The sequence below is a fragment of the Rousettus aegyptiacus genome, unplaced genomic scaffold (assembly GCF_014176215.1).
Source record: "Rousettus aegyptiacus isolate mRouAeg1 unplaced genomic scaffold, mRouAeg1.p scaffold_m13_p_4, whole genome shotgun sequence".
Taxonomy (NCBI): domain Eukaryota; kingdom Metazoa; phylum Chordata; class Mammalia; order Chiroptera; family Pteropodidae; genus Rousettus; species Rousettus aegyptiacus.
In genome coordinates, this window is record NW_023416307.1 from 69,871,371 (window position 1) to 69,887,581 (window position 16,211).

The window sequence follows — 16,211 nt, forward strand, 5'->3', positions numbered from 1 at the left end:
AGTGTATTTTTTTAAAGCGAAAAAAATATTTGATGCCTCCATTGATAACAATTCATTAGCGATTGTAGTATTTTGTATTAATCCCTGATCTATGAACACCACCTGACCTAAAAACCAATAATGTGTAAAAATGTTGAGATAGAAAGCTGGGTCACTAGAGTGAACATAAAAAGACTTTAGGAGTTCCTGGGATTTCTTTCTGCTGTCTCTTCATTCAGACTTCATTGGAATCAGTGTTTGAAATGATAGTAAATAAAGTAACATGTCCGAGTTAGAGTAGGATTTGTAGTTGTCTTCAGAGTGAATAGAAAAAATTGATTTAAAAAACAAGAAGAATAAAAATAATGTTATTTTCTCTTGTTTTTGTCAGGCATAAACAAAGTAAATGGGAAAATTCAAAGTACCTCTGACCAAGTCCACACAGTGGTATGTACCAGGTTATTTTCAAGAATTTTTTTTTTAAATCATGTCTGCACTGTACTTTTATTTAAATAAGGAAATAGTCCTATTATAAGGTACTGAGACTGAAATAACTGACTAGCTATGGGATGTCGAGTAAAGCACTTAACATTTTAGGAATTAGCTTCTGTTTCAGAAAATAGAGGTGGAAGTATGAGACAAGATCGTATGTAATTTGTTTAAAGCCCTAAAAGTCTGCTATTCCAGATATTTTGAGATCAGGCTTATTAGCTTTTGTCCTATGAACTGTTTTTTACTATAACATGTTCGAAGTGCAAATTGGTACGTGCTCCACTTATAGTGCTACTGTTCAGATCTTTCCCCTATTTTCTATCACTTCCTACTTAAAGGAGCCAACCCTTTTTAAAATGATGAAGCAGCTGATTTGGTTTTTTAATGAGCTCAGCCTCTATTCAGTGCAGTAAATGTTTTTATATTTTATGTGCCAGGTGTTTTCCCCCATCTAGACACCCTTTTCCCTCTCACTTCAGAAACTCAGTCTCCTCTTCTCTTTCCCTTCACTTTTCGAAATCTGTTCTCAGGAAGCATCCTAACAGTTATGTGCTGCCTGTTATAAATGGAAGTAAGTCATTGCTATAACTATCACACAGATGTTTGCATTTAAAATCACACGCCCAGCTATAAAGTGAAGGATGTTATGTTACTGAGTAGGTAGAGGAAGCACTTTGGTGTGAAGAGGGGAATTTGGTTCTGACTTTGGTGCCTAGGAATTGGAATTATTCAATCAGGGAAATATTCTACAGTCAAATGAACATGAAAAGACTGTTCATGGTTGTAAATTTGCTCTATTTAATTTGTACATGATGTATATGGATGAATATCTTTTTATGTCTAATTAAGTAGTCCACAGAATACTCCATTGATCATGTAGCCCTGTAAGGAAAAAAGTATATACCTCACTGGAATAAAAAAAAATACAGAATTATTTTCAGTGACAGAGAATGGGTTTGGATTAAATAGAACTGACTGAGAATTAATCTTGCTAAGGCCTATGTTTCTATGGTTTTAATAGGCAAAAATGTATGTAGATTGGGAAATTGTTTACAAATCAAGATGATTAGATTATTATAATTGTCCAGGAAAGTATTTTGATATATTTTGATGTATCATAATATAAAAAAGGAAATTGCAGGTAAATTCTCAGGCCTGGATTTATTCATTCATTTTCTTTCTTTTCCTTTTCTTCCTTTCCTTCTCCCCCATCCCCACCTTCTTTCTTTTCCTTTCTCAAAATTTTATCTTCTTCTCTCTGCCTTCCTTTCTTTCTTTCTTTCTTTCTTTCTTTCTTTCTTTCTTTCTTTCTTTCTTTCTTTCTTTCTTTCTTTCTCTCTCTCTCTCTCTCTCTCTCTCTTTCTCTCTTTCTTTCTCTCTTTCTTTCTCTCTTTCTTTCTCTCTTTCTCTTTCTCTCTCTTTCTCTCTCTCTCTCTCTTTCTTTCTTTCTTTCCATTTTGATTTTTTTTTGATTATCTAATACTTAAAGATTTAGAATGTGTAAAAATGCAAAAAGAAATATTAACAAAATTACCTGTAACACTATCAAATAATGACCATATAAAACCATTTATAATCTATTATTAAGACTTCAGAACATTTTTTACTTCTAAACATGTTTTCACTATAAAATTAAAATCATGCTATATATGTAATTTTATCTCACTCTTTTCCCTTAGCCAAAATATGGCATACCATATTTTGTGTCATAAAATGATCTTCATATACATAATTTTAATTGCTGTGTATTATGTGTCTAAATACACTTTCGCCTATCCAATCAGTTTTCATTTTGTAGGCATTTATTTCTAATGCTTTTTAAATTATAAGTGATATGGTGAACATTTGTGATCATAAGTCTTTGTTCATATTTCCAATTGTTTCCTTATAATAGATACTTAGAATGGGAATTAACAATAGCGATTTTTAACATTTTTTAAACTTCCTAATATATATGGTGAAATTTCTTTTCAGAAAGGTCATAACAAATTTATAATCTTGCCAGCAATATATTGGAGTTATCTTGCTCTACTACCCTGATTTTCAACATTATGTGTTTTCATCATCAAATTTTCAACTAATGTAATAGTGTAAAATGGTTTTTTAATTTCTATTTCTTTAATTGCTTATAAAACAATACTTTATTCACTTGTTTATTAGCCATTTGTATTTTCCATTTAATGAACTTTACTTTCAGCTCTGTTTTTTGGTGTGTCATCATTTTTTACTGAAGAGTTTAAAGTCTATAAATTACAGGGACCCTTTGTTATATCATTGAGAAACATGATATAACATTTGTTATCAACTTTGTTTATAAGAATTTTTGAAATAGACAAGTCTTAATATTTGTTTAATCAAATTATTTGTCTTTTGTGTTATCATATCTTCAATTGCACATTTTAAGAAGCACTTCTCTATCTAGAGAACACATAAATTTTTCCTTTTTAAAGTTTGATAAGTGGCTTGATTTTATAGTAATTAAATTCTAAGCTATGTGGGTTTTCTTTCACTCTGTTATGTCTAATAAGGTTCTACATTGATTGGGTTATATATTTTTCCCAAACTATTGACCAATTGGCTCAGTACCAAGTATTGATCTTGCCACTCCCTAAATCCCTTCGGCTTTGTCTCTTAAATCCAGTCACAGGGAATAGAGTTGCTCTTCTTTCTCTTCTGTAACAATCTTCGGTATTGTTGTGAATGGTTTCCTAGGAAGCATTTCTTATCTCCCACACTCTTGGCTGTCATGCTTTATCTTACATGTGATTCAATGATGTCATTTCTTTCATTCCTTCTTTTCAGCAATCATATCCCAATAATTTGTATTACTTTTGGCAAACTATATTTTGGAGAGTTACTCAGCAAGATTAGGAAAGGTGATTGACATTTTACTCCCAAGGACTTAATTTCTTTTTCACATTATAGTAGCCATGACAAAAAAGGCCAGGAAGAAACTTCCTGCATCTTTGACACAGAACTAGATGTTTTATTACTTCAAGCTGTGAGGCAGAGTACCCCCAGCCAGCTCTGAAGAGCTTTGGTTTGAAAGTCTTGGTTATTTCCAAAGGAAAACCCAAATTAACTGAAAAGTTATTTTAAGGCTTTATTATGAAGCTTTCTCCATTGTTACCTTCAGGCCAGCAGAAAAAATTGTTTCTTAAACTGTCATCTGCGCTCTTGGGTGGTGGCTCTGGAATATAGGACACCTTGGCCATCTTATGGGGCCACAGAATTGATTCTAAAAATTGCTTCGATATTTTAGAGGTATATTTTGATCCAAATAAAGTCAGTATCAATCCAAATATTCACCCATCTCTTCACTGAAACTGATCTTAGAAGGCAGTATTTCAAAAGATATTAAATTAATTCCAGATGTTTTACTTTCAGAATTGTAAGGAAAAGACACACAGAAAAGTGTTTTTATTCAGATACGCATACTTATACCTAAAACTTATACGCAGGAAAAACTCCTTAACACCTTCTAAAAAGAGATATTTGAAATGGGAGGAACAATTTGAACTTTATCCATTTTTAAAAGATAAATAATATTTAAGTTAAAGAATTTCACGTTGATTTTTTGCAGCTTCAAAGCATACACTTTTACTACAGTGTTTTATTGCTTCTCCAAAGCAGCAAATGATCCTGGTATTAATGCGTGTGGCTTGAGGAAATGATATAATGCGATTTTAATCACTTACAGTGAAAGTTAAGTACAAAAAAATAAATGTTGACTATATTCCCCCAGCTTAAGCATATGGTTACATTGTGTATTGTAATTCACATCTCTAAGCACCTGTTCTGCTGGCAACTCCCAGCACACTTGTGCCTGGGACATGTAGCAGGGGTCTCTTTTTTTTCATTAGTGACTTTGCTCTACTAATTGTTAAATACTTTCAATATCACTCCTGTTTATTCCTCTAGAAAAGTCAAAGAAAAGGTACATGCATAAACAAAAGCATGATTCTTTCTGTATAAGTCATGTCACCTGAAATTCATGTAATTGAGGAAGAAAAAACACATTTTTATAATTGTGCTATTTTGTCTATGTTGAGAATCTAGGACACTTTTTTTATATAAAGGTGAAAACTAATGCTTAATGTTAGGTTTTATTAAAGAAAAAAATTTTGAAGATAGCTAAAAAGACTTAACTTTAGTATATTATTCCTATGTTTAAAAAAAAACTTATCTAACTAGTTCACTAAACAATTTTTGAAGTATCAAGATTTATTAACAGATTTTAAAATATAAATTTAATTAATCAAAATCTCCTTAGGATCAGTGTTCCCCTAAAATATGACATCTATTTCCACCCTTCATTTTTTTTTTCCATCAGAGATCCACCCATCTTTTTAAAAAAACAATTCTATTACTGGCAAGATGAGGCATGGTACCAATTTTTAAAGTGTAACAGCCATCAGACAAGTGAAGTAAATAGGGAAGAGAAATACCATATGGTCCCTATTCACACATTGAGTTGTGTATAATAAATACATCAGGTATCCTTAATTCTTAGCATTCATTATCCTAAGCAGAAAGTTGAAAAATTTATATTTAGGCCAATGATATCATCGAAGGTGTATATCTAATTCCTCCCCCAGCTTACCAGAAATATGGAGACTTTCGCAAGTAGGATATTAGATTCACTTTTAATCAGATGTTGGATTGAATCGGTATGTTTCATAACTTTGATTAGAACATTCCCAAATGAATTAAAACCAGAATAGAACATGCCCAAGTTCTTCTCATGTGGTTTGGCTCTTGAGCCATTGAAATTTGATTTTGAGCAGCCCTTAGTCATTCCTCAAATGGACGGCTTTTCCTTATCGTAGGGCCTGAACATAAAGTTAAATTTACAATAAATATTCTGACACTGTAAAAATACCAAATGGACAAACTTGTAAAGAAATGGAATAACTTGCCAAGAGTAGATCCTGGTGTTATCACGACTTTTATTAAAGCTAATTTTCAAGATAATATCAGGAGGAACGTAATGCAGAATGAATTCAAAATCCCTCATCCACTGTAATGACTGCTGCTTTGGCTATTTCTCAATAAGCATTGGCCTTCCCAAATCAGGACTAAAAAATCAAGCTGCATTGGTCATCAGGGGCATTGCCTTTTACTACTTCAACATCAGTCTCTCCATTGAATCCCCTGACTGAATGCTCAGTTACAGCATCCTCAAAAGTGAATTCCCTTAATCAGTTACCTTGCTCAAGATGTAGTACAACCTGGGTTTTTAAGGGACAGAATATCTTGAAACTCAGAAAAATTTGATGCATCTTTTATAGGGCAGGAGGGAAATATGCTTACTTCCTGCCATTTAGTAAGCATTTAAAAAATAGTTGCTGAATGAAGGGAGGTTTGTAGCCAGACTGGCGGGTCAGCAAGCTGCAGAGAAAAAAAGGGTCAGTAAGGAAATGGCCTAAGGGAAAAACCTGGTCCAAGGGTGGTGTCTTTAGTTGGTAGTATTCTGCTGAGGCCACAACAGCGAAACTGCAGCAGCTTGTGGGACTTTCACAGCCTTGCTCCCCACCCCCAGGCCCCACACCAGCTGCACTGAGACTCCTATACATATTGATTGATGTTCATTACCACAAGTGTGGGACAGGTTACTGGTACCTTTTTAAAGAAAAATCGTACATAAAACAGTTCAATTAAAATTGGATTATAACTGATTAAACACTGTTAACTTAGAAATCATCACAGTATTTTATTTCTCAATGAGTCCAGATAACAGATGTTTCCCTACACTTTTATTTTATAAAAAGACACAGGAAAAAGATTCATAGTACGATGTCTTCTTGCAAATTTTAGAGCCTTCAACATAGACACTTTGGACAGAAGGACTTTCCTGATGCCCTTTAAAGACCTACTTACAGAGAAGCAGCTAATTACTCATTAGTCTAGTCTTGGTGCATCTTTGGGTTGCTGATTGGGCAATAGAATAATTACAGGTCTAAAAAAGAATTGGATTCTGCAGCTACATGATTTATTTATTTTTTCGGCAGCACATATTGTCCACATAGTCTTGTCATCATCTTAATAGAACATGGGTCTATACTCAAGTAAAAACTTGAAGAAAAACTTTGTTCCATTAATGTGAAGGGTAATATATTTTCCATTTTTCCTTGTAAAAAAATTGTTTGTTTAAAACAAATCACAGCAAAGGAAATAAAAATTGGGGTAATATAATTCAAAGGCAATCGACACAACATATAGATGTTTCCGCTTTTATGTGACATGTCTCTGAAAAACTTCATATTCAACAAAAAGGGCACTAAATGGCAGGACTCATAAGGCAAATAGAGGACAAGGCATTCAAAAATTTTTAGAACAGTAGCCACAGCTCTAATAAAAACTGTTATTAGTACCTGTAAAGATGGTGTGACTCCTCTGGCAAGTGGCTCCCTTGTGGCTAGAGATTGCTACAGTAGGCATTTAAAATTCTCAAATGATGGAGGCCATGTGCTGGCAACCCTTTCACTGGAGCTGGACAGGTAGAAATAAGGTGAACACATGAGACAGTGCCATGGGTCTGACTGTTCCTCTCTGGGGAAGAGTCCTGTGTGTATGTAGTAATACTTAATTTTTTTTATATTTATTTTTCTTATTATAAGAAGAAGGAAATACTGCTAACAGTGCAACATCAAAGCTGATAAATTTTTTTTCTTTCCTCATGAAGTTTATCTTCGATTCTACTCTTCCTCTCCTCTTGACTGGGAAAAAATCATGTATAAATTGTATTTATATCATCTTCTTTTTACCAATAGTGTACAAGTGATACAGTACAAAAACGTATGTAGCAGCTGAACAGACTGTGTTTAAAATAACTTCTCCTAATTATAAATGTAATTCATCCTTGTAAGGAATTTAGAAAATATAGAAAAGTATACAAAATAAAATTCATATCAGTGTATAAGAAATCTACTGTTAAAAACACTACGATTTGAGATTTTGCTCCTGGCATTATCACCAGTTTGGCTCAAATAAACTCATAAAAATTCTCAAACAAACAAACAAACCCAACTATTCCATCTGGTCTTTTGTGTATACATATTTGTTATAAAATTAAGTTACACTGTGGATATAAATTTATATCCTTTGTATTAATATTGTGCGTGTTTTTCTACTTTATTACATAGATATCAAAAATTCAAACCATAATTTATTTAATAAATTATGCTTTTGGATAATGAGGTTGTTTCACATGTGGTAATAAACACCCTTACAAATAAAAGATTATTTGTATCTCTGATTAACTCTTTAGGTTAGGTTGCTAAGGAGGAAAGTCTGGGTGTTTTAATCCATAGGGCTACTATAACAAAGATACCATAGACTGGGTGGCTTAAACAATAAACATTTATTTCTCACAGTTTTGGAGCTTAGGAAATGCAAGATCAAGGTGCCAGCAAATTGGGTGTTTGATGAGAGCTCGCTTTCTGGTTCACAGCCAGCCATCTTCTTGATGTATCCTTACATGGTGGAAGGGTGGAGGAGCTCTCTGGGGTGCCCTGTATAAGGGCACTAATTCCATTTATGAGGGTTCCACCCTCATGACCTAATCACTTCCTAAATGCCCCACCTCCTAATACCATCACTCTGGGGATTAAGTTTCAACATATGAATTTGGGGGGAGGACAGAGTCTTCAGTTCATAGCACTTAATCAACAGGTATAGATATGCCTTTTAAAAAAATAATCTGATAATGGTAACTATTTTTGGTGATTTTTAAACATTTACCCTTAATGCAAGAAGAAAAATTGCCAACAGTAACCTTGGTACTGTGGCCATTTTTTATCATAGGGATGTCATTTATTAAAATGGTAACATACTAGCAAGTCTCTTGCTCATGACTATGTTGTAAGTGTCTCATTCAGCACATCCTGAATTATCAGCAGATCTGGTATGTGGAGTATCTATATTATGTATCAAGTTAAGACAAGCATCAAAAATCAACGTCAGGCTTGTCTCTTTAATGTAGTCTAATTCTTCTCTATATATTTGCTACCCTTTTCTTCTTCTATTCCTATGTCTCGCCCTTGCTGTCTTATCCTTGGCTCACAACTTCATCCAGTAGTGACTCCCCTTTATAGTTAACACTAACCCTGTCCATAGTTCAAGTAGCTCTTTGACATCAAAGCTTCCTGTGGAACATCTGATCTGAGGCAGTTTGGGAGAGGGGAGAATTCACAGTCCTTTAGGACCTACCATTATAATTCTGAGGTCTTTTGTGCATAAATATGCCCAGAATGGTTAAGTTAACTAGTGTGGTCTTTGGAAGTAGAAATAACTGGATTTGATTTCCAGTTCTGCTTTCTTGCATAAGGAAATGCCTGGTGTCAGGAGCTCATGGTGGTTGTGTTATATATAGTAGCAACAGTAGCAATTGGGTACACTCAATTGCTCTTGTTTAGTTTTAAAAGATACTATGAAGCGTAACTGCTTTTTGAGAGGGAATGTAAAAACAGAATTTGGCTGGGTCATGTCTCAAATGAAATGAAAATAAACTATAGTATTCAGTCCAGAGGATTTATTTCTCTCCATTGCAGTTTCTAAATAAAGGGAGTTCTGAAGAAACTGCTTCTGTCAGATCTTTGGACATTTATGGGGAAAACCAAGCAAGTCCAATAAAATAGCAGCAGATATATATGTACTAAAGATCTTTCCAGCAATTGTTAAATCAGTGTCATAGTGACTTCATTAAAGACAAAAAGGGCTACTTCCAGTTCTTTGATTTATTATTTTAATAAAGTTAACACTACCTGTGAAGCTGACTCTCTTCCTCTCTCTTCAGCCAGCATACGTCCCAAGGAAAGTGATCCCAATAACAATCATCAAGCAAGGTAATTCACATGAGCCTGCTCTGGATATGTGTTTAGAACATTTAAACTGAAATAATTAAACATAGCATGTATTTTCTCTACTTTTATGATAATTGTTTTTCAGAAATGGTTTAAAGAAACCAGTATGGTCTAGTAAGTTAGAAGTTAGTAGGTATTTTGATTCTTATACCAATAAGCCAAATTGCCAAGTCGCATTGGTTGGACAACTAGGGACAAAGCAATTTTAAGAAATATTTAATTGTAAAAAAAACCAGTTAAATTTGTGTGGCTTTGTTCAGGGTTAAGTTAGCATACATAAAGAAAGTCATTAATGGACATTTTGATTAATGAAATGAGAGCTATGATTTAGTGGTCACTTTATGGAAAGTAAAGACATCCGGGTTTCAAGAATTATAATGTCTTATTTCATTTCAGCATTGTTGTTTTTGTTTTAACTGTTTTTTTTTCAAATTATCTGATACATTTTATTATTTTTAGAGAGTTTCTTGGTAGAGAGGATTGGGCACTTGAGATAGTTTTTCATTAAAAAAAAAAAAAACGCAGTGTTCCAAGTATACTCTCAAAACAGGGTCAGTTAATATTGGAATCATCCAAAGATGGATTTGCTTTGAGAATATACATTTTCTTATTTTTTATTTATTAGGTCATTGCCTCATTTTGTCTGTTAATGTGGGTAGGCTGCAGAGAGTAGAAATGAGGAAAAAATATTCAGCTCATTGGAATGGAACACTTTATGATAGAGTAATAGACTTTCATTACTTATAGACAGAAGCATCAAGGTAAAATGTGTTTCCTAGTCCTTTCATTGGCCGTGTAGCCAGCCCAATGAGTTTCTTTCTATGAATTGAAAAGTTAGGTCAGGGTTTCCTTGGTACAGATGTCTTCACATTATTAGCTTCTTACTGCTTCCTATTTTTTTCCATCACACAATTATATTTTTATATTTCAACAGTGATTCAGAATGTTACTCACAGGGCTTCAACTAAATCCCCTGATAAGACTCCCATTGGAGGAACAATACTACGTGAGTATCTTGAAATCTGTACCTAGATTAAGAAAGTTGGGCTATTTTTTGATAATGGATCCTTTACAGAATTTTGCACTGTGAGCAAGTCTTTTGAATTGATGTTGATTCATTTCCTTTCAGTGTTTAACATCCTGGTTAAGAACTTAGAGATGCTACTTCTATCATGTTAGAGAAGCAGCTCTATCCCATGCCTAGTGGACATGGTGGCATCCCTCCTACCTGCCCCACAGGGCTGTAGCAGTCATGAGGGAGTCTTTGTCATATTGGACTGCTTTTTAAGAAATTAATTATGGTATTCTTTGTTTATCACATTAAACAGCCATTTTATAATTTTCGAGTTCATGGATTAAAAGCCATAGAATTTCAATTTAGTTCATAATATGAAAAAGATTCTATTTAAAAGATACTGTCATATTTTTCCAACATTTTGAAGTTTGAGTTAAAGCTGACTAAGCAAAATAAGTGCTAAAGTTCATAGTTACTAGTATGATGCTCTGAGCTTTGTTTTATGTCATGATGATTTTCTTCCTCTTTTATTTCCTTGCAGTCCACCTTGTTATTCCAGGTCTTAATGAAACCACTGTAAAACTTCCTACATCCATAATGTTTGAGATTTCAGATGCAATCAAGAGACAATTAGGTAAGCAGCAAAATTTTCATTTGAACTTTGCAGTGACTGAGTACTAACACCAATAGTCTTAAAATATCCAAGTGATCTAGCAAATTAGTTACTTGGGATTAAATTAAAAAGTAAGGGACAGGCATGTACAATGCTGATGGGAATGTAAAATGGAAACAGCATGACCATTTCTCAAAAAATTAAAAATAGAATTACCATATGATCCAGCAATTCCACTTCTAGGTATATAACCAAAAGAAATGTATAAATGTATCTTTAGGTATATAACCAAAAGATCATAAATTTTATGTTATGAATATTTTACCACAATAAAAATAATTGAAAAAAAAAGTAAAAAGCAGAGAGTTTGTAGTGTTAAAAGTATTAAATAATATTCTATAGGGAAAGAATTTTTAAATTTAAATAAAATCTTTACATTTATGAAAGAAGAGTGAATGAACATTTATCAAATATCCAAAGTACACACATTTTTATAAGTATAATTTTTAAATAAAGTAATGATTGTAAATAATTACACATACCAAACTATCAATGGACCACTAGGTATTTTCATTGGGAACTGATGTAAAGGTCGGGTCTATTAGAATTATTATTCGCTTGTATTTGATACTGTTTCCTACTTCTAGAAAAAACAAACCTGATATGATTTTAGTGTTTAATAAATGTAAAACATAACAATTTGGAAAAAATAACCAAGCAACAAAACCCTTTAAAAGGAGCCCAGGGAATAATTGTGCTGGTCCCTGGGCTAAGTCAGTTGCTACATTTGAGCATCAGATCAGTCTGCATTCTCTCTATAGCAGAGGATCTCAAACTTGGTGGAGCATCAGACATCTTAGAGAGCTTTTGAATACAGAGACTGCTGGGCCCACCCTTAGAGTTAACTGATTCAGTAGATCTGGGACGGGGCCTGAGAATTTGCAGTTCTTATAGTATACTGATGCTGCTGGTTTAGGAACAATGCTTTGAGAACCACCCCTCTATAGTCTCTGGAGAATGTCTTGGGCCATTGGAAGGAGATGATGTCGTGATGTGGTAGAAATTCAGTAAGACAAAAATGCAGAGTATTTTCCATGAAGTAGGCACTAGCTAAGAACCTTAGCAGTTATGTGACTGAAGCTTCACATTGTGCGGATGCAAAAACAGAGGTCCAAGGCCCCCGTTTGGCAGCATTCATTCAACAACTACTTAGCATTATTCTGTCCAAAAATGCAAGTTGCTGTGGACTGTAATGGTGGGTTACAGAGACCCGATGACCTGTCCATACAGAGCCTTCAGATTTAACGTCTTTTCCCTTGTTGGAAACCAGACCTGCTTGCTTATTTGATGCTAGGCAATCAGATTGTAACAGTTTTAAAAGGTAAGAACTCTTAAGCTCTCCTTAGCTGTTAATTTTGATAACTTCCGGATAAGAAGGAGGAACAAAGCCTTAAGCGGGTAGACAAGCACTTAATAGTGAACTATTAGACCTACAATTTTAGAAAAAAAAAACACCAATCTTCCCATCACCATTTTATTAAGATGTGAAAATATTTGCAAGTAAATCTTTGTGATTTTATGCACTTGTTACATTTTTACTGTAAAATATTCATACCTGTTAATTCTAAAATGAGTTACCTCTAAAAATGTAGATAAATGACTCTTAGGCTTCATTTCCTTAATTTGTACATCACACTAGACCATCCTCCTTTTAGCTATAAAACTTATGACTCAGCTCTACATCATCTATATGCTATGCTAACAGCAAGGAAACTTCCAAATTAAATTCCCTCAGTGAACATGTGTTTGGAATCAGAGCTCAGGATTTTTGCATTTACCTGTTCTCGGCCTGGAACCTATGTACTACTTTGCCCAGCACCTGGAAAACTTGTTTGGATTTGTGAAGGAGAGTGAAGATGAGCAGTTTTTTTCTCAAACTACTGCTGTCAGTTTTGAACTGGAAGGTGTTTTATTTCTCAATCCTTAGTCTTGAGTGATATTTCCTAATTTTTTTTGATTTTTGTTTTTTTGCAACATTCTGCCAGCTACCTTAATGCCAATCCAGCCTTTCTATTTTCTTTGATTTAGAGAATTAAACAGTAAATTTTTGTTTTGTTTTGTTTAGCTTTTGTTTCTCAATATGATTCACTAAAGTTTCAGGATTGAATTTGATTTCAATGGAAAACATTCTATGCAAATAATAAATAACTTTTTAAACTTGTGTTCCTGGGAAAACAATTATCTTAAATTCAATAGATGACAAATTTTTTATGGATTAAAGACACCAATAGCCAGTAAGTTTGAAAATGTCTAGAAAATCTATCAAAAATATCATCTTAATAGACTTTGTTTAAAAATTACATTTAACATAAAGTTGGATACTTGCACAGTGGGTTGCTTGGTGTTAGCACATGTAAGAGGTACCCATGTGTACTTTCATACATTTTTATTATATATATTTGTGATGTTGGGGTCCTCTAAAGCAGGGGTCCCCAACCTCCAGGCCACACACCAATGCTAGTCTAGGCCTGTTAGGAACCAGGCACAGCAGAAGGTGAGCAACAGGTTAGCAGAGTGAAGCTACATCTGTATTTGCAACTGCTCCCCAGTGCTGACATCACCACCTCGGCTCCACCTCAGATCATCAGGCATAAGCTTCTCACGTGAGCACTAGTCATGGTGCCAAAAAGGTTGGGAACCGCTGCTCTAAAGCATGAGCCCCAGGGCACGTCTGAGATAGGTACTGGCAAAGATCAGCACTAAGTGTGGGAAATACCAAGGAGGGGAACTCCAAGAAGAGACTTAATGAAACAAAAATTTCTTTTATGGATTTGGAGTTTGCTGGGGAATGTGTAATGAAAGCACCCTAATCTACCTCTCTTTAAAAATACCTAAGTGACTCCACATTATTAATGATTTGTATATATTCCGCAAATTGTTTTTTTCTCGATATTGTTTTTAAAAGTTTACCCAATTTGATGCATATTATTAACCCAAGTTCACTCATTTTAATGATATATAATATTCTGTGGTATGACTATACCTCTGTTGATAAATGTATATGTTGCTTCCAATTTTTTACTATTCAAAATGAATGCTAACAAAAAATTACATTTAAATTTATTGGGTTTTTTTAATGAAAATAGTGTGAACATATGCAGTTCTTTATAGCTGTGCGGGAGAAGTAAACTTTCTTTGAGTTATTTATCACTGTAATTCAGAAAAGTCCTATTTTTTGAGGGGATAAATTCTAAAAATAATATCCTCATTCCAGCAGGGCCAGTCATGGGATACGGAGAAATTAATAGCTTTTGTTCTAAGAACACATGGTGTGAATAATGAGAGAAATAAACAAAAAGTTAGTATTACACCCACATCTCCCAGGGTCATACAAAGGCTTTGCCAAACCCAAGACTTCGCTTGCCAAAAATTCAAGGAAACAGTGTGTTGAAAAAAGGTACAGAAGAATCAGAGAGGAAAAAGAATTTCCTGGGTTTTAGGTTCTGATGGCATTTTGCTCTGCCATTGCCAAGACTGTAGTTGTACATAGATAGTGCTCATGGGTTGATAGGAAACATAAAGAGTTCTCTATTCAAATATCTTCTCTATCTACCAATTTCTCTGATTCCTGAAATGCCATAGTAAGAAATACATTATGCCTTTGTAAGTAATTAGTGATGTGTAAAGAATACAAATACCTCTTGGGAAGATAGTTTACCATTTCTTCTTCATTAACAGCTAATTTTAGAGTAATGTGATTGCCAGCTAAGGGCATGTTTAGAATATAAAGAGCTAAAGCAAAGCAACTCAGAACATTGTATGAAAGTCTAGGCTTTGGAAGTTAAAATAAATAGATAGATAAATACTCCTAGTCAGCCAGGGAACCACCAAGAGCATCAGATACTCATAGGAAGGAGAGGATTAGCAAAGGTGTCCTGAAGGATAAGAAGACACTGAAAAGGAAACGAGTATAAAATAAAAACCTTATAATCATAAAAATTTGTACTCTGAATTGTTTTTTTTTTTTCTTGTGCTAACAATCGCGATCATTCTAAATAAAAACTGACTACAAAAAAGGCAGGAAAAAAATCTTGATAAAATTTAGAAATTTCAAAACCAGAATTTTTCATAAAATTATACTAGATCTTTTTTTTTTAGTTATTCCAAATAGAGTTCCTTTTCTTTATGCCCTGCTTAATTAATTTGAACAATAATATTAAACATTTCTGTTGTACAGACATGCTGTGCAACTTCATGTAAACCCGAATCCAAGACACACACTTGACTATTTAATATGGCAAGTATGTAGCACTTGTGACATCTATTTTTAGCATTTTAAATCACTCTTGAAAATAATTAGCTCTATGTATTGTACACCTCCGTAATACAGATTAAAAATAGATTGGCTTTTATTAACATTTTGAAAAGGATGACTTTAAAATTGTCTTTGTCCATCAGAAGTAAATAAATATTTTGTGCCCATGTTAACTGAGAAGAAAGTGGCCTTTAGAATAGTGATGCGAACTACAGAAGGTTACAAAATTTGCATCCTGAGAGAACTTTGAGAGTACAGATTAGATCAATAGTTCTCAACAGAAGGCTATTTTGTCCCTCAGGGGATATTTGGCAATGTCTGGAGACATTTTTGGTTGCCACAACTATGTAAGTGCTAGTGGAATCTAGTGGGTAAAGGCCAGAGGTGCTGCTAAACATCCTACAGCAAAGGAAAGGCCCCCCCACAACAAAAATTACCCAGCCCAAAATGTCAGTAATGCCAAAGCTAAGAAACCCAAGGAGTTTCTATACAATCTTAGAACTCTAAAAATTCCCATCTAAATTATATAATCAATTCAAAATGACATGATCGGGGTGTCTCAAAGATGAATGAATTCTTTTATGCCACTAGATTGTTTCAGAATATTACAAGTAGGTCATTGATTCGTGTACTAACTAGCCAAATTAATTTAACCTTAAGTGCATTTTTAAAATGAAGAATACCTTAATCATTGGGAAACTCTGATATGAAATGTATTTTCTTTGAAAAAGAATACCTAAATTTTAGAAGGAAGTTTCCTAAATAGTCATCTGAAGAAGGAAAAAATAGAAAAATATCTGATTTTATTCTTTACACTGAATTCTCATGTGTGACTAAAAGAAAAGGTCTTTGTTAACATGTGGCTCAAATAAATTACTGGTAGTATTTTTTTGACACAAATGTTTTCAAATAATTTAGTTTTAGTTTCCTGTG

The 16,211-nt window shown here is 33.7% G+C and overlaps 1 protein-coding gene across 11 annotated transcripts in view; it reads left to right on the plus strand.

Annotated features, from left to right (window-relative positions):
• LOC107510804 (ABI family member 3 binding protein) overlaps nucleotides 1-16,211 on the plus strand; it is a 221,433-nt gene that overhangs the window by 92,569 nt on the left and 112,653 nt on the right. For all 11 annotated transcript variants that reach the window (XM_016144711.2, XM_036218492.1, XM_016144713.2 and 8 more), the window contains exons 6-9: nucleotides 371-426; nucleotides 9,269-9,317; nucleotides 10,270-10,341; nucleotides 10,892-10,984. In XM_016144711.2, the coding sequence (XP_016000197.2) occupies nucleotides 371-426; nucleotides 9,269-9,317; nucleotides 10,270-10,341; nucleotides 10,892-10,984 (270 nt within the window). The remainder of the gene's footprint in view (nucleotides 1-370; nucleotides 427-9,268; nucleotides 9,318-10,269; nucleotides 10,342-10,891; nucleotides 10,985-16,211) is intronic.